The sequence below is a fragment of the Photinus pyralis genome, unplaced genomic scaffold (assembly GCF_008802855.1).
Source record: "Photinus pyralis isolate 1611_PpyrPB1 unplaced genomic scaffold, Ppyr1.3 Ppyr1.4_LG1, whole genome shotgun sequence".
Taxonomy (NCBI): domain Eukaryota; kingdom Metazoa; phylum Arthropoda; class Insecta; order Coleoptera; family Lampyridae; genus Photinus; species Photinus pyralis.
The window spans coordinates 19,490,462-19,514,465 of NW_022170249.1; the positions used below are offsets into that span (position 1 = coordinate 19,490,462).

The 24,004-nt window shown below is 36.4% G+C and overlaps 2 protein-coding genes and 1 long non-coding RNA gene across 3 annotated transcripts; 2 read left to right on the forward strand and 1 right to left on the reverse strand.

Annotated features, from left to right (window-relative positions):
- Positions 1-16,369: 16,369 nt before the first annotated feature.
- On the forward strand, positions 16,370-17,607 carry LOC116174496. The gene is made up of 3 exons (XR_004146142.1): positions 16,370-16,928; positions 16,999-17,148; positions 17,247-17,607. It is a non-coding gene; the product is annotated as an uncharacterized LOC116174496 (long non-coding RNA).
- LOC116174486 (formin-like protein 3) lies at positions 17,121-19,751 on the reverse strand. Its single transcript, XM_031492425.1, has 4 exons — positions 18,046-19,751; positions 17,834-17,986; positions 17,599-17,757; positions 17,121-17,529 (listed from the first exon to the last, which is right to left on the reverse strand). The coding sequence occupies exons 1-4, from the start codon at positions 18,261-18,263 to the stop codon at positions 17,184-17,186; spliced, it is 876 nt and encodes a 291-aa protein (XP_031348285.1). The 5' UTR covers positions 18,264-19,751; the 3' UTR covers positions 17,121-17,183.
- Positions 19,459-22,672, forward strand: LOC116180481. Its single transcript, XM_031500522.1, has 3 exons — positions 19,459-19,645; positions 20,673-20,814; positions 20,863-22,672. Exons 1-3 carry the CDS (start codon positions 19,459-19,461, stop codon positions 22,670-22,672), a joined length of 2,139 nt encoding a protein of 712 aa, XP_031356382.1.
- Positions 22,673-24,004: the final 1,332 nt, after the last annotated feature.

Below are 24,004 nucleotides of genomic sequence, written 5' to 3' on the forward strand. Positions count from 1 at the left end.
CCAAATCTCCCACATCGTCGACTTCTAAATTAAGCAGCTCTTTCCCACGACAAGCTTCCGCAACGCCAACAATGACAACCTGCAAAAAATTTTATTTCTTAAAAATCATAAAAATAAACACATTTTCACCGTTACCTTAACCATTAAATATGTATCCTGCGGTATATAATATAGGATAGGTATTATTATATTATACACTATCGATTTGTTTCATGGTGAACGCTATAAATAAATTATCGTGCCAGCCTTCTGATTTCCGTTTTTCTGCTTCATTCCCAAAATTACCTTTTTATACAATACTCAATATATATGAGTTTCAAATGTTGGATAATCAGAAAAAAATATGATTGATAATCTGTAAACGCGCTCAGCTGCACGCACATAACAATTTAGGGTAGTTTCACGGAAGGTAATACCGTCGAAGTTGCCCTTTCTATTACCGATTTAGACGTCCTTATTTACAGAAAAAGGGGTCGTCTGAGAGCAATCTACATCTTTTAAAGTCGTCGGTAGAAACTTATAACTTCGGGAAAGAATGCAAAAGACGTCTCCCGAGAACAATTCTGTAAGAATATTCGTAGAGGCGTCTCTGGGATTTAACGAAATGAAGTTCACATTTAAACCGCGGCATTTAGGCTTTGAAATGTTTGCCTTAACAATCGTTTAAAAATGTAACGGACGGAAAGATTTTATAATGCCCTTATTCTGCGAGCTGCAAACGAGTTGTAGTTTCGAGATTACTTGTAGAAATCTTGAAAAAATTAATCTACCCTCAGTTTGTGTGCAATATGCAAATACCTTTAATTAGAACCCGCAGTAAATATAATTTAGTATGAATACATAAGCCGTTTCGGTGGTGGATTCATTATTGCTTGATAAAGCGTTGCAAGTTCGACCTCCATTCCCAGTTAACGTCTTATCTAGATGCATATTACTGCGCGCCATGTGCCATATTCATGTTTTAGTAAGTTAACGCAAACATGCAAGCGCTTGTTATGGAATGGTATAGTATCTTCAACATAATAAACGTCTGAAAATTAGTATTACCGAACATGCGAGAACGTGTTCTCCTTCCGCGAAATTCTCTTTCTTTGTATAATTTTTTTAGTTCCCATAGTGCAACTTACACGTGGTGTCACATTAGTGTGAAGGGTGCTTCCCCAACGTGCTGTGCACTGTTCTGTTTTACGACGTTAGCTAATAAAAAAAATCAAGAAGCAATTCAATTATATGCTGTAAGCCAGTTAAAATAAGGTTTCTTAAACTACCGTAACAAGATAGCAATATAATAGTACTATAGTACAAGAAAACTAAGTCATGCGGACGTTTTTAATGGTATCAGCACATACAGTAGCGATGGTATGCATGAGTTAAATTTCCAAATTCTAATTTTTTTAAGGTTAAATGGGGTTGGTAATTTAGATTAAACCTCGGATTAAACACAATTTCGATCATATTATCTAAATTGGAAGTCAATGTTGATTTGTATTAGAATTACTAGATGATAAATTTTGTTTAAAGAATAGGCTTGCATTTTAATTATTTGTTCAGTTCGACTATCAAAAGTCAGAATTCATTGAAAAGATGGAAGAAGTCGAAAATGACAATAAAAATGTAGAATTAAATTTAAAGAAATATAAACCCATACAACAAGTATCGAAAAATCCTCCAACTTACTCTTTTTATATGAACCTTACGTTGACCCGCGTAACTTTAGTGACTCTTGACTAATTCCTGGTGGGCGAATATTCCAGTGAGGCCAGGTATTCTCGGTGTCACAGATATAGAAGAGAACTAAGTACTCCAGGAGCGCAGGAAGAGAGTTAATGACAGAATGGAGAACTTTTTTTATAGTATGACTTTGTTTGAAGTAAGCACACCCAGCCATTTAAATAAGCAAGAATCCCTTATACCAGACTATATGAAACATTAATTGCAGGGCAAATACGAATAAAATCAATTACCAAAATTGGCGTTCGGTGGTTTACCGGAACACCACGTTTTAAATTTAATTACAAGTCACACGTTTCACCTCAAAGTAAGTAATATAGTAAAATAGTACGTATGTACCGAAGTAGTTTATAACGCCAATAAAGAATAATCGAAATTTTTGCACGATCACAGCAGGAATTACGAGAGTTTAAATGAAATAAAGGAGATTTAATCTGTGATTAATTAATAAATCAAAAAGCGTCTTAAATTAAACTTTCGTCATTGTTATTAAAGTGCGAAAGGGATGTCATTTTCAATCACAAGGTTAGAGCTAGATACCATCGCAGGTGCCTTTTGCGGTTATGAAAATTATCGGAATAATGTAATTTGCCTGCTTCGTTTAATTTATTTTGTGAAAAGAAGGTAGTGGTTAGATTTTCATGTTTGTAAGGCCTTAATGGTTATTTATTATTTGAGTATAATGAATTATTACCGTTTGCTTAGTATTTAGCATTTAATTGTGTTTTTTTAAAGCTTTTTGAAGTAAGGAAGCTGCTATTACATTTATTTTATTTGAATTTCGTGGTTTGTCTGTATAATTGCGTTGTGAGTAGGTAAATGGGGCGTATGGCCGTTTGCACCGCCAAATTTAAGCGATGCTTGGCTTAAGCGTAGCTTAAAATAGGGGGTTAAGTGGAAGAGCAAATGTGTGGTCATGTACCCCATCTGAACTGCGCCCCATTGGATGGTATCAACATTATGTTTTGTTTTTTCTTCTATTTTGTTTTATATATTTTCTATCTCGTTTTCTATGCACGGAAATAAAAGACAATTTATTATTATTATAAAATCCATAGCAACCATTGTCGCAATAATCGTTGCCATGGATTTCAAGCTACGCTTCGCTTAAATTTGTCGGTAAAACTGAGCATTACACGACTAATTTGGTTACATTCATACCTGTCAGTGTCATTTATGACACATTCTTTCGTTTGATGAATACACAATTTGCAGATTTGGAAATCTTTAAATTTTAACACGTTGTAAACATACATAGTTCTATTCTCACGAGCATTGCAATTTTTCTATCCTGCGCGTTTTCTTGGGTATTTAGGCGAGTGTGGATTATTTACAAGACGTAATCCAACACGATCTTAGCCACGAAACGGATAGAACGGTAAATTTCTAGTAAAAGTGAATAAAAGATTCGGTTCCAGCCACCAAACTAACCGTGTTTTTGCGCATAGCTTTTCGAAAACTGCGCGCAGATAAATGTCAGAAATAACGTATTTGAATATTAGAAACTTGTGAACTTGGCTTCGGAAGGCGCCACGGACCCCACGTTGGGAGCCATAGCTTGTAATTCACCACTAATATCCGACAACGGGGCGTCAGATACAATTTAGAGCAATCAACTCATTTATGAACGTGTGAGAGGACAAAATAAAAACTGGAACTTGTTAGGAGACTATGTGTTTGGATGAATGTTCCTGAGACCTTAACTCTTTTTAAACTTAGAAATGTTTCTTCCGCATACTTCAATGGAATAAAACGCAAAAATTTAACGCAAATATAATCTCTCTAGTGAAACTGGAGTGATAAATAAATTTGTTTGCGGCAGTGTCACCATCGAAATTTGCATTCGCTGTATTCAAATAACAGGCAAATTCACGTCAAAAGTTAACTGATACTAAAATTTACGTTCGTGAAAACAATTCCCTAGAGAAAAATTAAGTTTACCGTCGGATTTAACTGTTCGAAATGTAAAAAGGCAAGGGAATGGACTTTGTTAGTAGAGTAAATTAAAACTTGACTGATTTTGAATCGCAGCCGATTTTACCCCTATATCTATAAATATACTTCAGGTAATTAATTAACCAATCTGAAAAAATGGGCACTTCCAAGTAATATATAGTCCAATATCAATTTTTACGTTCCAGTTTTGACAATTGTATATGGACAACCTATAATTTAATCCTATATCTGAATCAATATTTTATTTTATTTATTTATTTATGATCATTTCCTTATTTATTTATTTATTTATTTACGTTCTACTTATTTTATTTACACTGTATTGCCTGGCAGTAGATACGTTCAGGTTCCTTATAAATCTTTTTCAGTTTTCTCTTTTGTCTCCACAACGTTTCTCCTCTCTTGTTTTTATCTTCTCAATTACTTGTTCCCATGCTTGTTTTGGTTTTCCTCTTTTCCTCTTGCCTATTGTTTTTGCTTCCGAGATCTTTTTGGGTGCGTGTGTACTACTGTCCATCCTTAGTAAATGCCCCCACCATTCCAATTGCCTTCGTTCCATGAATTCTTCTACAGATTTTATCTTCAGTTGGTCCATGAATACAATAAATACCAATGGGTTGATGCTTCCTTCTTGCCTAACTCCTTCTTTTGTATGGAATATCTCGGACTCCATATTCTTACTGATCGCTTTATTTTTGGTATCTATTATTCACGTTTTTCTCTTTCAGAGCTTTCCAAATTCTATTTCTTGGTACCCGGTCGAACGATTTCTCCATATCCATAAACGCTAAATAGATGGTTTTTGATCTAGCCCTCATTCTACTCATTATTACTTTGATTGTAAACACGTGATCTTATGTGCTGCTCCCTTTCCTAAATCCACTCTGCGATTGTAAAAGCGTCGGCTCCACTTCTTTCCTTAGCCTTTTTTCTAGTGTCTTTTCAAACAAACTCATTACGGTGCTCAATAAGGTAATCTCTCCCTTCTTACAGATTGGTAGTTCAATTTCTCAGTCCGTCGGTGGCTTTTCCTCCTTCCAAACTCTATTAAATATTTCCAGAAGTAAGTAATCTCCGCCTTCTCCCATATATTTAACCATTACTGTAGTAGTTGTGTCATTCCATGTTGTTTTGCCATTTTTTAATTCGTTTATCACTTATAATTCGTCAATTGTTCATTTTGCCGCTTTCCTGCGTCCTTCCTTCTTCTATTACACTTATTTTTTCTTTTCTATCCTTTCTGTTGCTAATTCTCTATCAAATACGAGCAGCTTCTGGAAGTATTGCTTTAATCGCTCCGTCACTTCTTTTTTCGTTCTTAGAACATCCCCTTTCTCATCTCTAATTCCTATGAAGTTTTCTTATTACTTCTGAGACTCTTTAAAACTTTAAAGAATAATTTTTGGTTTTCTTTGTTGTTCTGTTCGAGTTTGACTTCGGACTCCGCCCATGATCTTTGTTTGGCTTCTCGTACTCATTTTCTCACTTTTATTCTTTTCTGCTTGTATTATTCATATAATTTTTCTGTTCTATTATCCAGGCACTGCTGCAATTTTGTCTTTTTCCGACCACCATGCCGTTTCTTTCTTGTTTCAATTTTCTTTGTGTATTCCACATGCATTTCTGGCTGTCTCAATTACTATGTTTTTTAATATGTCCAACAATTCTTCTTTCCCTTTATTTTCTCTTAGCTTACTTGTTGTTTAATATTCCTCTCTTTACTTCTTTTTTAATCCCTTGGCGACTTCTTTTCTTCTGTTCTGCTTCTCTGTGCCTTTGTCTATCCTTTTTTCCAGTTCAGTTTTGACTATCGCAATAAATTGATCACTTCCCAAATCGTATCCTCTTTTAACCTTCATATCTTTATTTAGATTTCTGTTTTCTCTTTCTATTATTATGTAATCTATTACCTGCTATTCTTTTCTGCATGGTATGGTACTGCACTTGTGTTTTGATGTATCTCCTTGTGTTGATAAAAGGAATATGCGATAATCAGATCATGTACATTGCAGAAATCCAACAGCCTTCCATTATTCTTCTCGCTTCTTTCGCTTTTAGGCTTAGCTGCTCCTTAAAAATTAATTTTTCTTTATCCTCTTTCATCTTCGTTTGTCCGGTATATTGCAATTACTGTTTCTATCTGTGTTTGATCTTTTAATTCAACTACCCATATTCATTCTGATATGGCTCCCATTTATTTATCGTTATCTTGATGCCCTTACTAAAAATAGTCCCAAGTCCCGCTGGCGCTCTTTCTTTATTTTATACACAAATCCATAGTAATAGATTGCCATTTTTCATTTCTGTTATTCCTTTGCCCTCCTTTTTTGTCTCTGATACTATTAACTATTCTAGTCCTGCCCTCTCATATTCCGTAATTACTTCCTTTTCTTTACCTATTAGACTCTTTACATTCAATACATACAATTTGAACAACGTTGACTTTACGAATATGTCATCTATTGCACGACGTGAACTTGTGAAGACGAAAATTTATGAGCGGTGGAGTGAACAGTGGTCGGAGACTGATACGGCTTTGAAGAAGATCAAACAGAGTCTGGATCCGCTATTTTATATCGACGTTGGGCGTTTGAACTTGATCAGGCTGTACAGACTCCGGCTGGGGCATACTGCCCTCACTCATGGATATTTGTTGGCGGGCGAAGAACGGCCACTATGCGAACAATGTGGTGTTATTTTAACACCACATCATATTATTTCTGTCTGTCCGCAGTACACAGATGTACGTGTGCTCTTTAATATCGACCCTGCATGGGAAAATAACTTTAAAAACAAAGAGCAATGTAAAAATACTCTTGCCTTCATCCAAAGAATTGGTATAGCAAATGATCTATGATATTTTTTAATTGTTGGTTTTGTATGTTAATAAATGTAACTAGATCCGTTTCTGTCCCATTGTACTTATATAGTCATCTTTTTCTGTGTAAAAGTATGTATAAAGGCGAATGACCCTAGAAGCCGAAGCCTCAGGTGGGGTTTTAGTGGGTGAGAGTCCCACACTACTCCGGACTTTTCCATCCGGAGTGTGCATAATGCATTTCCCCACCTGACACAAAAAAAAAAAATAAATAAATAAATAAAAATAAATGAGCACATTGTAAATAACGAAAGACAAGTGACCCTTGCCTAAAATTCCATGAAAACACATGTATCTATTCCAAATGATGTGAATGTTTTATGCCATAAGACTCTATGTCTCAGCACTTTATATCAGTGTCTTATATGCAGAGATCGTTGCAAGTTTGATTTCCGTCACAAACAAGGACAGTTGCTGTATATTGAATGATCAAAAAAACAGCCCGGAGTATTTCCTTTTATCTTATGTTCTTTTCTAGAGCACCAAGGCATTCTATCTAGAAGAGAGCTTTCTTTACTTACTTCACATTAGATTTTAATGTTCGCCTTTGGCAACTGCCAACTGCAGTGTAAATAAATTAAATTTAAATTTAGATAACGGAATTAAGCGTCAAGCTGTAAGTTAAATGTTGATAAACGTTTTTTATCGTAGGTGGGTATCTACTTTTAGAAAAAGTGCAGAGAGAGGTGAACGTTTACGTTAATTAGCTTAAAAATTAATGTATGCCGTGTTTAGCCGGCTTCATTGCGAACGTGTAATTAAAAGTGACGTAAAAAATTGATTGCCCTTAAACTTAATTACGTGTTGTCTACAGTCGAAACACGTGAGCTTGTGTTAACACTAATGTTTTACCTACGGCAATTAAAGGAATATTATATCTTAATTTAAATTTTCAACTAATCTGTAAGAAAATGGTCTCTTGTAATTGAATTTTCGCGAAAGCTTTATTTTCATGCCTACTTTATGTCAAACAATTTTAGTTTCTATGACAGTGGCAGTCACAATTTTGCTGCCTATTTTTCTTGTCATTTTACCAAACTCGGCGGGGTCTTGTACTTCAATTTTTCTTCACCGGTAATGTGTCATTTTCCTGACCTTTACGTAAATAACATTTTCTACTGTTGTTACAACATACTGCTATTTTCGCAAGAATATGTGATGTAGTACGCTTGAGAGTCATATAATCAAAATTGCACCATGCATTTTAGGAGAATATATAACACAAATATACAATAAAGAAAGTTTTCTGGTAAATACAACACAACACCCCCAACGGTTCAAGATCTTCGAAATTTTCCCCGGAATCTTCTCCAAAGCGATTTGAAATTAGTACCCGTTTAGTCACATGCGATCCAGCCGACATCTTGAGTAGTTTGTTCCACGGTATATCCGTCAGTCCGTCAAGCATCCGTTTTCACGACTAAAGTACCTACACCTCTATGGCGTATAGGGGCTGAATGGTAGACCAGACGGTTAATATTTTTGGCCAATCTGAATCTTAACCCCTTGGGGGAAACTGGAAGGACTAAGTAATTGTAATGATCATCATTTTGAATTGACTTTTTCAAATTTTACAGATAGGTAACATTTTTGTTATTATTAGAGCGGTTTAGGAATCATATATCATAGAAGTATACAGGGTGTCATAATTAGAAGGTCGAATTTTCCAATAAATTACATGTGGTGGAGTTGTAAATGTTTGTAGGTAGTTCGTGGGATTAACGGTCGTTTTTTTAATACGTCAGTGTACTGTATATACACAGCGAACTCGTAACTAGTTCCGGAAATCGGTGTCGTGTGTCTTTTCGGCATCTGGGTTAGAAATTGCGAATGAAGCATGAGGTCATCTCTCTACGGTTCGAAACGAAACATGGCATATTTGATCGTACGTAGCATTGATTCATTACCCTAACTTTCATTTCATTCGTAGAGCATAAACGAAAGGAACGAGTCAGTCATTAAAGATGTCCGTTGTCGTTAATAAGGTGACATTTTGTAGGCGTCAATTAGTCAGTAAGAAATAGGACGGGGTTAGTCGGTAAGTTTTTTGAATTCATTGGTTTCTAGAGTGCGGAAGCATTATCCGTACGTTCAGGCTATAATTTTAATTCCGTTAAAGTTGGATTTTTCTATTGTTCCTTCTTGTATGTGATAACTTTCGCCCAAGCTGTAGGTTTAACGTTTCAGAGGCAGTGTTTATGATCACATTCATACTGTTTATTTACATTCTCAATTAAATGGATAGATTGATCAAATTAATTTAAATTATGTAACGAATATGTTACTATTAAACATAACGTAAATACGCGACTTGCTTTGATATTCGCGACCGTTTCTTTCCATATGTAAACTGGGACTAGCTATTACGCATTGTTGTACTTGTACCACCGACGGCACCGACTTTGTTAAAGATTTCATTTGGAAAAAGCTTCGACTCATGCACAGCTCAGTTGATTTAATCAAACCGTTAACTTCTGCATGCTAAGTTCAATAGTAATCTCGTCTCCATTCCATCCGTTCCATTATAATAAATTAATAATCAAACCAACCAATTTTGCTACGATTATCATTTATTAAAAGTTGTATCGAAAATGTTTACCTTTTGTACTCATTAAATATTGATCATGTGTTAGTGGCATTACAATAAATCTTACATAATTAATGAACTTAATTACACAATACACGTATATGTATGCAGAGCTGTCATTTAATTTAATGTAGCTTTAGGATGCAGCATGTTTACTTATCAAATGAGTGCATTGTGCAATTATTGATACAACCGCAACGATGTAATTGACAAAGCGTCTCTGCTATGTTCGTTTCAATGCGTTCGAATTTAGTTTTGTGTTTGTCCCCTCGCATTTAGATTGGTTGTCTTTGTCTGGAAATATTAGCACATTGTTTTCATGATGAATAGTAATGATCATGTGCATTCTGGGAATATCGACAAGTTAACATTTTTTGAACCAGTAATTGTGCACAGCCTTCTCTCCACTGAAAGAACAAATTGAATTGATTATTTTATTGAACTTATTAATTAAATTTTAATTGTACAGTAATTTTAACGACAGAAAACTTGAGACTTTTTGTCATTTCTTGTACTCACGGTAATATCTTCCAAAATGTTCAAGCTACGTATGTAAAACAAACACAAATTAAAATATAATTAAGCAGCTATGCCTGAAAAGACGTAAGGAATGTGCAAAAGTGGAGAATTTTTATATTCCTTTTGGTAAACTAGTAAGAGATTCGTCATTCCAACATCAGAAAGCACTTTCGGTATTAATATTTCAGTCAGTTCATATTTTTAACCTTCCGTCGAGAATGATTAAAGAAAAAAAATTTATTTTGTAATAAAGCGGCATTTCGACGTTGACTGAAACAAGTAAACAAATTATTAAATTATTTTTTCTATTTCGGTGTCACAATGATGATTTTGTACAACAGTTGTACAAAGACAGTGATTATAGTCGTTTTTTTTAGTAACTCATCTCTTAAGTTGGCAGTTATTAGTTAGTACAAGTAGGTACTTCGTTGGGTACTTCCATGTTTGAACTTCAAAATGTCAGTCTTACTACGCTGCCAACCTAAAACTTAACGGCATAAAAAGTGTTCCCAACATAAAACATGTTAGTTCTAATGTTCCCTATAGTTTCTGATAATGATTTTTTTAAGCAAATTAAAGCACCGAAATAGAAAAAATAGTATGAAAAACGCGTGTTACAATGCTTTATTGTAATACTTCTTCTTGCGGACACTCGTGGCTACGCTTCGCGTCGCCACTCGTGCCACAAGATAGTCGTATTACAATAGGTCGCATTGTAACACTTGTCTTTCAATATACTATTGTCTTATTATATTTTCGAAATTGTATTTGCTATTTAAAATTATGCCGGTTTTTGTGCCTACAGAAATATTTTCTGAACTTTAATGGTCACAGTAAATATGCAAATCTATACAATCTGCATACATAAATTTGTGAAGTACGAAAATCCGTCCGGAATCAGAGAATCGAATAAATATGAGTACCTGTTATTAGTAATTGTAGATGCTTAGTCTATGAAATTTGTTCCGCCGTGTGAAAGGTAGAAACAGTATTGTGTTTTGACGAATATTGACATGTGTCTCTGATGGCCCCTAGCTAGCGTGTCATTTTCAGTGCATATCGTATGTACGTAAATCTATAAAATGCAACAACTCCCTTCGTCTTCCCACGTATCCTGTAAGAAGTGGCGGGGTTTATACATTTCATAGAATCAACGCTCAAGGAAGCTTATCTACCCCCACATCAAAGGATAAGTAAACTATCATATGCCCCCTTGAGAAAGCCACAGAAAAATACGTAAGAGGGGCGTATTAGTTTGATGTTTAACAAGATATCCGCTTAGTTCAACTCAAATTGGAAAAAATTGCGCTCCCCATCTCTTCTCATAATTACTATCCGACCAAATCGGATCACGGCAGTCCTAGGGATGTTATGTCGACCACCCTTATCTTGCGTATCGATTATTAAATTTATGTTGTCCCGTAAATTCAGATACCTACTTACGTCTTTTCTTTTTCCGGTAAAACGAATTTGACTAAGGTGTATTGTATTTTATTGACGTTTGACTCGCTCAACTTAATCACCAAATGGGATATAAAATGTCATCCATCATTATATTTCCGTAACCCTAATAACCCTTATCGTATTGCCTGCCTTTTTTTTGTAAAGCAAAATTCAACCCAAGCGTTTAATTTTCTCGAAGCGAATTCAACGACGCGAAAATGTTTGCAGAAAAATTAATAATCGATACCCTTTTTTTCGATGCGGAGCTCATTCAGTTTTCTTTTTTTGTCGATACCGATGAGCTATGTTTAACTAGCATTAAGTTTTGATCGTATTAATATTGAATAAAGCCTACCTGCCCGAGCTTCGGAACTAGGACGAACGTTTAATCAATAATTTTGGTGATGCTTTATGGCACGTCTGTTCGAATGGGGGAAAATATGGACGGAATTAATTATACGGAAATACAACGTTTGCCACTCAGACGTGATTGGTCATAAGATTACGGAAGGGTACCTACCACGCAAACAAAAGTTAATCTCATAAGTATTTCGTTTAGTAACTTTACGCCTATTCTGATCCCGATTCTTTAAATTAGCCTCAACTTCACCTCGGCCTCCAATCAGAGACACTTGTAAATTCCAAAATTCACAAAACCCAGTTTAAAGCGAAGACGAAGAAGAAGGCGAAGACGGACAAATTTCATTATAGCGCACAAAATATTGTGAGGGTCCCACCTTTAGCAAGTAAATCAAGCAATCAATATCGATATTCTTTATTAAAAACATCCACCGTTTCATTCTTCAACGCCCTTAGTATACCAGGAAAGATTTCTAGACTACCACACTTTTTCGCCAGACATATTAATCTTCGGGAAAACGCTTATGAAGAAGCCTATTCCAAGGAAACAAATGCATTTCGTTATTTTTAACTTTAACATAAATTTTGGCAAGTCCAATCCTGTATGGGGGAACGGAGAAAGAATGCTAAATTCTACTCCACCAAACTGTAGGCATGCAGAGTTCTTGTTCTTTATCCGAGAATGTTTAACGACGAAATTTGTTCGTTAGGATGTGTTCTAAAAATTATTAGCAATAAAAGGAAGCATAGGTTTTGGGTACGGCCTAGCTTTAACAAATATCTTCTACACTAAAAGTAAACTATTAAGTGATTTAAAATAAAGGCAATAAAATACATAAATAAATACAATAAGAATTGTGGTTTAGTGCCTGGTGATACTATTGGAAGCTCTTTTCAGAATTTTGTTAGAATGGCTGCAAAAGGTTTAGAGGAATTAATTAATTGGATTAAAAATCGCTAAACGCAACACAAATTACAGAGACCCGTTGTACGAGTTGACAGTAACATTGCGATTTCTAGGCACAGGCATTGAATAAAAATTTAATTTATTTAATGGCACAGGTTAATTAGAGTTATTGTACTTGAGGTGTGCCAGGCAATAAGAAAAGCTCTCAAGGATCAAGTTTTGTAAAAAAATAAATATTATTTCATTTTATTGAACACGTGAAACAAATCATTAAACTAAAAACATCGAAATGCAAAAAATCAAACAGAAAATAAACCTTTTAAATATTTCTAAGATGTATACGCTTAGAGTGGTCATAAAAGGGATAATGCATCTTCAGGATGTTCTGATGTTTTCTCGGTTCCGGTCGTATAACAATAATTTCGAGTTAGAAGAAGGCCGTGATGCAATCCATGTTGCTGTTTGTCTAGAGCCTGATGGCTGCTGGTAGGTGGGGGCGGTATGGTATGTAGTCAGGCCGTCTGACGTGAAATGGGAGTTAGATGGATCTGAAGAAGGTCCTAGTGGAATCCATGTTACTGTTTGTCCAGAACCTGTTGCTGCTAGATGGTGGCGGTTGAGTACTGTGGGGTTGGTGGATTGTTATACATACCAAGGCTTGCTTCATAAAGTATAATTTGAATTCTATAGACAACCAGACATCGCGCATAATGTATAGGTAAGTTACGAACTTTTAGTAGCAGTGAATACTATTATCACTCGTCTTTCGGCTTTCATATATTTTTAAACATTTTAAAAGATTCATCATTAATATCTTCTAGCTCTTCTTGCTTTCTCTTTGTACATTTTTTTTTGGTATATTGTTTGTAAGTATTTATTAATGTTTGCTCTACTTCTGGATTTGAATTATTATTCGAAGTTTCTTCTTGAGTAATCATTAACGAGCTCCTAGCGAGTTATAATTTTGCGGTGTCTGTCCGTCTGTCAGTCCGTCCATTAGTACGATAGCTCGGTAACGAATGGACCAATTACGATAAATTTTGTAGGTGGATTCTTTATCAAATTTGTAGATCGGAGTGAATTGGAGCTAAAAAAATAAGGAAGACCCTTTTGATATCTCTGTGAGTTATGAACCGAATTGCTCGTTTTCTATTTTTTGTTTACACGTTTATTTGTTCTTCAATTTGAGTGCCATCTCTTACCAAATTTATACTGCTAGTTAAAAACTCTTGATCCAAACTTTCGTAATGATTCTGAAATAAAAATGATATTATTTATTTTTCTCTTCATTTTAGAAACCAAATTAAACTGAGTTAGTTTTTGATTATGGTTTCTTTATTATTCTGTTTTCTTTTGCAGGTACCAACAACAACAAAAGAAGTAAGTAAAATTCAGGATCTACATAATGAAGTGTTAAAGTTGCTTACATAACCCGTTCTATTTTCAAGTAATTATCCAAGTCAATACATCCTAAAATGAAAAACTAAAGCCTAAGTAGTTCATCAATTAAACTTACCTAGGGGGAATACAAATAAACTTTAAATGAAAAATTAACAGGTTACATGTTTTAAGAACTAAAAGATTTTATAAATTACGGGTGTAACAAGAGAACCACCGCATAAAACGTCTAGATGACGAAAATAAGGCGACAAGAACAACGCCACTTTTAAGGTCCAGTTGTACAATGTCAGTTTAAACTTCAGTTTATATAGCTAAATTGTGGGTTAATAGTTATTTACATAAAAGTCAGGAAAATGATACATTACTGGCGAGGAAATATTGAAGTACGAGCCCCCTTTGGGGCGAGTATCTTAATTTCCGAGTCAGGTAATGTAATTTTGCTGACGAGTCTTGTACTCGTATTAAATTTTACACGAAATCGTATTTTAGTATAAAATTTCATTTTTATGTAGAACTTTTGATTAATGTCACTCAGTCAGTAATGGCAGGTGTCATTATAGACATTTAGCAATGTCACAAATGTGGTCGGTAAAGTGACGATGGCGTTCCGTTGAATCTCGACACTCAATGGCCTTGTTTCTCAGTTCCTTGGGATCCGGTAGTGTGTCCTGAGACTTCATGCAAAATACCTCGAGATTTGGTGGGAGACTCAATCAAACGACATAAGGAAATAATCCCTTACTGATCTCCAGAGACAGTTCCTTGCGCTTCTGCCACGTTGCAAACAGTTCTTTTAAAGGTTTCCTCACATCGTCCCCTGCTTTAGTCCCGTTACTGCCACTACTTTCTGATCAGTATTAATGTTCTTCAATTCTACAATTCAATTGGATTCACAGCGATACGGAGGCAGTCGCCAAACTGTACAGTAATTTGCACTTGCAATTTCGTCACCAACGTTCTTAGGTGTAACAGCAGCCTGCTTGGCATCCTGCAGGAGTTCAGCTTCCAGGCTGTGGTACGAGGCGTTGTCCATTACAATCATAGATTTTCCTTGATTCAGAAAACAACAAACCTTCCTCGACAAAACCATCCTCAGACGCTAAGTGCAGGGCTATAATTCGACACTTCTTGCTCGATGGATCTTTCAATACTTTGCTTACAGTGTGACCAGTATTCACCCAAGTTTCATCTAGAAAATACAACTTCCGCCCTTCTTCCCGGTATTTTCTTATTTCTTGCAAGAAAAAACGCCTCCAAGTAATGATCTCATCCTTTTCCCTAAGAACACTATTGCGCGACCTTTTCCTATATCTATAATGACGAGCAAAATAATTAAGTATATTACAAGTAAAAAAATATCACTGAAAACCAATTTGCGTTATAAATGTCCACAATGAGGTCCGCTTCAATTGAGGTAACTGTTCATCTTCATGTAACGCTACTAAAATTTTATTCTATGGTGGCGGTTCATTTCTCTGAAAAAAAGGAATGGATCAAACGTCTGAGAACACTTTTGGTTGAAGGTCGTTTTTTTGGGTGGAGAAAAAGCAGCCCCTGCTACATTCATCCTTGCACAGATGAGTCTTTACAATGACTATTTTTTGCGTATAAATGAGATCAACTGCATTCTACGCAAATAAGCGACTATTTAAACAGAAAAACGGAATGGCAGATAGACTTCAACCATTGAAAGTAAAATTTCCGCGTGTGTCATCGGCATTTGAAAATTGGACCAACAAAAATGTTGCATTTCAATGTGGCGGTAATTTTGGAGGGGTGGCTTCACTATTTCTGTTCAGCGAACATATTATAGTGGCACTTAGTTTAATGTCACTAATTCACTTCCACAATGTTCCTGGGCCCATGACCTCTTTAATATTGCAGTAATCCAACAGGACGCTGTGAAAGGACACGTTTAATTAAATACAAATATAAACATTGACATTTATCTTTAATGACGTTTAAATATTCAGTTACTACTGATCCATTTAGCAACATTTTAACGAATTCTCTTCAATGCTGACGAAATTTGGTTAAAAATGAATTAGTATGCTACCTTGAGGCCTTGCTGGATATTTACAGTAGAAGGTCTACTTACTTAGGGATGAAATACATCGATTTCAATGTAGTAGTATAGTAAGGCCGATCCTGGCTCACTTTACATTGAAAAGTGCCATATGATTGAAGTGTTAGCGTTTCAAGGTCAAAGTGGTGTTGAAGGTCAAAGTGGTATTGCGTAAGTGGGGGTGGGTGGGTTTCAAGGTCGAGTGTTGAGAATAAATGGGGTGTATTGTTTGTGTTTTTCGGAGGGGGGGTGATGGGTGAAGGCCATTGGATTTCAAGGTCGAGTGTTGAGAAGAAATGGGGTGTATTGTTTGTGTTTTTCGGAGGGGGGTTGATGGGTGAAGGCCATTGGATTTCAAGGTCGAGTTGTGAGAACAAAGGGGTGTATTGTTTGTGTGGAGGGGGGGTGGCGGCGGCTCAAGGCCGTTGGGTGTAATATAAGGTGTTAATTGGAAGACATTTGTCCATAATAACAAGAATCGACGAGATGTCAAGAGTCATTGTTCATAATCATCATCAGCAGCAGCAGTGGCAGCAACGGAAAAAAAGAATTGACGAGCTGGTAATGAAAATTAGAAAATTAAAGTGGGATGTGGAAATTTTGGGTTGTCGGCGCCGTATGGAAAAATTGATGTTGTGAGGTCTACTGGCGATTTGTGTGCATGAGATAAGGCCCAATGATGATGATGATGATGATGTACCTAAATAAAATGATTATTTCCTTGTGTATATGTAAAGTTGTGTGTATTAAAAAAAAAAAATGTACAAAGGGGTGTTTATTCATTTTCCCATCGGCAATGTCCCTGTTAGAACCACACCCGCGTGGTATAAGTAGGTGTTATTTGACATATTGATGGTTAATCGCGCTTGAATGAAGTTTTTGATCAAAATGATTGACCGTCTAGGGGCCCCTTTAGATCGTGTACATAAAAAAACTTTGCAATTTCGCGCGCGCATTAAAAATAGAACAGTATCAGTTTGTACTTCGTGGCCTTGCACTCGTTTCTCATTTATGGTGTTGTTGCTTACGGAAATAATTATGATTTTTGCGGAAATTAAAATTCGGGAATATCATAACTCAGGTACGTAACTTAGTAACAATACTTATTGCAGGGAGAAATCATGAAATGAGATTTATAATTTCCATTGTAGGTTGCTGCAACAACGCCCTGTTTCACTTTTGCTTGACCTCGACAATGAATTCCTCGTATTGGATTAAAATTATAGCCGTGGAAAGTTTGCGGCGGGATAAACTATATTAATAACAATAACAATTGCATCAATTCCGTATATTTGAAATAGGTACATACAATAATTACATTATTATTTCGTTATAGTTACATTGACATTTGTTTTAAAAATGTAATATAATTAATTATTAATTGCATTTCTTTTTGGAGATGCTGCTGTTGTGTTCGGGATGCCGTTAATTCCCTTTCCAACCTTTCGGTAAGAAGTTGGGAATCTCGGTGCTTCGTTTCAACAATGGGCAACATTTGCTCCAGGCACCGCATGGACACCATTGCCAGCTCTTGGGGGTTGGACGGCTCGTGCCACCTGTGCGGGTCCAGCGGGGGTGGTGGTGGTGGTGGCGGCAGATCTGTTGCTGCTGCTGGGGAGATGTTTTGGTAGATGTCTCTTAGGACATTCATGTCCTTTGCACCCGCCCTTGGTAACGAAGCTCTGTAACAATAAGGAGAAAAGCACAGTATTAAGAATAGAGTGTATGTATATATTGCAAGTATAACTTACTGAAAGTGATTGTTGTTCACGGCGTTATTGCCCGGTGGCGGCGGATGAAATTGGTGTAAGCCATCTCCCGCGTGCTGATTTGACTGTGGCGGTGGTGGTGGCGGCGGCGGCGCGGGAATTATGATGTGTTCTAATATCTGTACCGGATACTGATGATGGCTATAAAAACAAATATATATTAGAATAATTTTTTAAAATTGTTAATTTTTTTTTTGTTTTCATGAGCAATTTTTACCTTAACTGCTGCTGCTGCTGATGCTCCTGTTCGTGAGGTGGAGGGATCGTCCTTACTTGTGGGGCATATACGTGGTTCACGATGCCCTCGTATTCTTTCAGAAAGTCGTCCAACTCATTCATGTTGTTGTTGTTGGCTGTTGTAGTGGTGGTTCTATAAAAACAATAAAACAATTGTATGGATGGTGGAAAGCGAGCGCGAGAACGCCTTACCTTTCCTGGTGTCCTTCATCATCTTCGGTAATGAGATTGATGATGACATCTCCGTCCATTAATTTTGATGGTTTATTTTTTTCTAATGCCGTTCTTAACACCGAATGTTCGCCACCGCCACTAGCACCACCGTAAGGCTTCTTGTTCGTTTCACTTTTTTTTTTAATACTCAATTTCGCGCCGCGTTTGTTGTTAAAGGAAGACATCGAGGAAGACATGGTCTTAACGTTCACGTTAATACTTATCCAATATGAAAAATCTCCACCTATATATGGGGAGGGTTTTTGATGGAGTTAGCAAAAGAGTGAAAATCAAGGGCGTTCTCACAGGTTGCTTTCCTGGTAGCTCAACACTGACTCCATTGTCCTCCTCCGTACTTGCATGAGACACTTGCGACACCAAAGCTTCCAAGACCTACTCATGCAGTAACACTGACTCCATTGTTCTTGTCCTTGAAAACGTACTTGCATGAGACACCTGCGACACCAAGGTTCCCAGACCCCACTCATGCAACTGCAGTAACACCGACTCCATTGTTCTCGACCTTGGAAACGTATTTGCATGGTGTTAGCAGAAAGCGCATGGGACACCTGCGACACACCCGAAGCTTCCTAGAAAAGCGCCAACAATAGCGAGCACTCATGTAAGAAAGGGAGTATTCATTAATGTCCTTCGGAACGTGAGCGTATAAAAGGCCTCCAATTTCCGCGATTTAATGACTTCGTCTCTGTGCATCTTTGACGTAATATTCCATCAACGACAAGTGTCTCTTTGTGTGTGTGTAAGTGTGAAGGCCTCTCGGATTTCGCGCAACTTTGCAGGCGAGCTATTTTTGTTACGTTTCGAGGAAGAAGAACTCTGGGAAAATAGTTTTAATCGTAGGTAGGTACAATGGAATCTGTTACGAGTTTAAGCAATAACATAGTTAATCTAACGCGTAATTCAATTAAATTATTAAAAAATAAGACCGATATTGTTAGACATATTTCAATAATCGATTCCAACATACGTTTGTTAGAGAAAGCAATTACCAATAACCTTCATAATGAGATAAATGAAAGCCCGATAAGACTGGAAGCGAATTTAACCCAACTTAAATATTTTCGAGCACAATTAAAACAACAATTGAAAAATATCTCGGTAAAAAGGGAGGGTTGTGGAATAGATGACACCGTCGATAGAAAAAATCATCCGCTCCGTACTTTGGCGTGGTACACCTTAGATTCTTGTTTTAAAGGCCGTTTGATTACCGGCGTCATTGTAAACTTTACCTATAAAGACCCCTTAGTTTTTCTAAAAAAATCGTACGACAGCTTTGCGCGCAAAATTGGTGAGGCGCTAAAACGATCAATGTTAAAGGTAAACGTAAGTTTGGCATGTAACTTTATCCATCCTCAAGATCTCAATGTAGATATGAAAACATTTCAAACGAGAAATGCCGTAATTGATATCGGCACCAATCTTAAAAAGTGGTACAAGGAGAACGTTTTTGATAAACTGCAAGCCAAGTTGGAAAATTTTTCCGAAAAACAGTCCGGTTGGGCGTTAAGTGAAGTGCTATTTGTCAAAATCAATATTAACAATTACGCTCCCATCAAAGGTGGTTTTTCAACATATATAAAGATGCCCTCGTTTATACTAGCTAAGAAAGCCGTTGTGAATGTACGAAACAATGATAAATTTTGTTTTCTATGGTCCATAGTGGCTGCTTTAAATCCAGTCACCGAACATGTTGATAGAGTAAGTAGTTATCCTCATTTTGATGACATACTAAAACGCGAATCTATTCAATTTCCTATTAAAATAACCGATATAAAAAAATTTGAGCAATTAAATCACCTCTCCATTAACTTATATTGCGTAGTTAAGAAAAAAGTACTTCCATTTATGTTAAGCGGTAAGACGGATGGTAGAAAAACCGTAAATTTATTGGTATTGTCATCAAACAATCAATCTCCTCCCAACAACAACAACAACAACAATGGCAACGATTATTATCATTACGCTTGGATTAAAAATATGTCGGCGCTGTTCTCCTCGCAATTATCGAATCGAGGTCATAAAAAATTTTTCTGTTACACATGTTTAAATCATTTTTCGTCGAGCGATCTATTAGACAAGCATTCAAAAAGGTGTCATCAAGTGAATAAGTGTTCCATTCGAATGCCTAACAGCAATAACGATACCGAAAAATATGTAGAGTTTACTCGCTATTCGCATATGGAGAAGGTTCCATTTGCTATTTATGCTGACCTTGAAACTATCTTGGAAAAATGCGATAACTCGACACCTCTTCAAGGTGTAGCCACCGCGCTTTACCAGTCACATATTCCGTTTAGTATAGGGTTCTATTTAAAGTGCTCGTACGATGAGTCACTTTCAAAATTTGCGATGGTTTATTAAACAGTTACATGATATCGCTAAATGGGCGAACGCCATAATGAATACTGTAGTTCCCATGGAGCGTTTAAGTTCGGCTCAACTGAAAAGGATCGAGAGTGCAACGCACTGCCACATTTGCGAATAACCTTTTTTGGAGGGTGACGTAAAAGTTAAAGTCCATAGTCATAGCGGTGGGGGGCTCTTTCGCGGCGTTGCTCATAGTAAATGTAACCTAAACTATAAAGATAGTCAGGTAATACCTGTAGTTTTTCATAATCTGAGCGGCTACGACGTTCATTTTATTATTAGAGAGCTTGCGACCGGGGTCATTCCCGGCGAAATCAAACTTTTACCCGTAAACAAGGAGAAATATATCTCGTTCACAAAGTACGTACAGGATACTTGTATTAAGTTTCGCTTTATCGATTCCTTTAGATTTATGAGTAGCAGTATAGATAAATTGTCCTCATATTTGGAGAATGACAAAAAAACCCTTATAAGATTGCATAGCGACAACGCGAATGAATTTGGTTTGTTAACGCGTAAGGGCATATTTCCGTACGATTATGTCGACTCATGGGAGAGGTTAAACGAGCTAGAGTTACCGCCTAGAGATGCATTTTTTAGCAATTTGAAAAACGAAGCGGTAAGCGAAGCCGATTACGAGCACGCGCTTAACGTATGGAATACATTCAACATTAAAACATTAGGAGATTATTCCGACCTTTATTTAAAAACGGATGTTCTTCTTTTGGCTGATATTTTCGAAAACTTTCGCAATACGTGCATAGAGACGTATCGGCTTGATCCTTTGCATTACTATACCGCTCCGGGTCTAGCTTTTGACGCCATGTTAAAAGTTACGGGCGTGAAATTGGAGCTTCTAACTGATATTGATCAACTCATGTTTATCGAGAAAGGGATTAGAGGCGGTATAACGCAGTGTTCTACTAGATACGCCAAAGCTAACAACCCGTTCATGAAAGACTATAACAGCGACCTTGACACGACGTACCTATTGTACCTTGACATTAATAATCTTTATGGTGCCACAATGTGTAATTTCTTGCCCTTCGGCGAATTCTCCTTTGTAGAGGACATTGAAAATTTGGACATACTTAATCATCCGGACGATGCTGACGTAGGATACATAGTAGACTGTGATTTGGACTATCCCTCCGAGTTGCACGAATCTGATAGTGATTTTCCCATGGCGCCGGAGCATATGATACCCCTTAATTCAAAATTTAAAAAACTGATGTTAACCTTATATCCAAAGCGCGAATATGTCGTTCATTATAGAAATTTAAAGATATACGTGCAGCACGGTCTAAAATTAGTAAAAATAAATCGAGTATTGCAGTTCAAGCAGTCTCCGTGGTTGAAAAAATACATCGAATTAAATATCGGTATGCGACAGCGGGCGAAAAATGAGTTCGATAAAAATTTCTATAAATTAATGATTAATAGTCCTTTTGGTAAGCTTATGGAGAACGTGCGGAAATACAAGGAGGTGCATTTATTGACTAAATGGGGCGGACGTTACGGCGCTAGGGCATATATATCCAAACCAAACTTCCATAGTTGTACGATATTCGATAAGGACATGGTGATCATAGAAATGAATAGATTAGAAGTCTTTTTCAATAAACCTATATACGCAGGATTTGCAGTTTTAGACATTTCAAAAACGTTTCTTTACGACTTTCATTATAACTACGTTTTGAAAAAGTTTCAAAAATCGTCCGCAAAGCTGTTGTACACCGATACCGATAGTTTAATATACGCTTTTAACGTTCCCAACATATATGAAATTATAAAGGAAGATATTCATAGATTTGATACATCAGATTATGATCCCGAAAACGAGTTTGGAATTCCTTTGGTAAATAAAAAAATTCCGGGGTTAATGAAGGATGAAAATCATGGTCGTATAATGACCGAATTTGTAGGGTTGCGTGCAAAGATGTATTCATATGAGGTCGATGGAAAATTGATAAAGAAATCGAAAGGATCCACATCATCTAGTATGAGGGACGTTACGATCGATGATTATAAAAGGTCCTTGTTTAATATTGTAACTATAAAAAAGGAGCAGAATCTAATACGATCGAAGAAGCATGCCGTATACACATTGAAACAAAATAAGGTCGTATTAAGTCCTCACGATGACAAACGCGTCATATGCGCTAATCGTATCGATACACGGCCTTGGGGATATTGTAATTTTAGTAATCCTACCTAATACAACCATACTAACGACTACTACGACGATGATGTCGATATTCCACAACCTTCGCGTCTTTTAACCACACCTTTTGTATTTTAGAAAACCCCTCAACAATAACAACAACAACAACAATACGGATAATGGATAGCGAAAATTTGAAAATACAATTGGAGGAGGAGCTATACAAAGCTTCTATTCCCATTTATAAACAATTTTTAAAACAAGCTCTATTGAGAAACTCATCCACTACATTCATTAATGAGGTGTTACAAAACCTCATTATCCTCCCCGATGAATGTTTCGGTTGGTGTGCTTGCTCTAGAAATGTATGTGAAACTAATATTAGATTACTGATAGAGAGAAAAATTGAACTGGATAGGTTAGTAAAATCAATATCCTGTAATGTTAGTGATTGTAGTAGTGGTAGTAATATTGATAGTTTACCGTTTCATATCAAACAATATGTAATTAATTTACTCAAGTCTTCTGCAGGTGTGTATAAGGATATTTCATATGTAATAAATGAAAGTATTTGTAAATCTGCAGAATATGCCAATGTTAATGCCCTAACATTATTTATTAAAGTATGCGTAGAAAAGGGAATAGAGTGTAGATTTAATACGCACGAGGACAATCGTCATCGCGAGATATACACATGGATATTGGAAAATATCCGTAAAGGCGAAGAGAATCCTGATGCACTTCTCGGTTGGACCTGCGGACCAGACTCCGCAATATGGCCCTCTACTCAATTGCTCGATTATAAAAAGACTCGAGAATTACTTTTAACGATAATGAGAAAAAGAGACACTAGGAAATATGTTGTATGGTGAATTACAATAATAAAAAGTAAATATTTAAGTTTTTAGTTATTTATTTATTCAAATCGACACATCATAACCTTATAGAACAACATTATTTTTATCAATCCACGATTTCTCGTCCAGACCCAACCATTTCACGTACACTTTGTCTTTCTTGCGACGCAGGACTTTTTCAACCAAATATACGTCCGAATACTTGGCCTTCTGCAACTCATGTTCGTAAAATCCACCTAAAATCGGTTTAGCCTTCATGTCTTCCAACAAATACGTGACCGGATTTGTTATTTGTACTTTTATAATTTTGAACAGCTCACTGGACCAATTGGGGGTGTAGCCCTTCGCAAATATGGATTTAAATTTGCTAATTCGAACTACATCGCCGACATTAAAACGGCATTTCTTATTGTTGAAGAGCTTGATGTGGTTGTAGGCGTCCAGCTTTGTATCGGCCTTCACTTCGATCGGTTTCATCCCCGTTGTTCGATGTTTACGATTATTGTACTCGCTCGTGATCGATTCGATT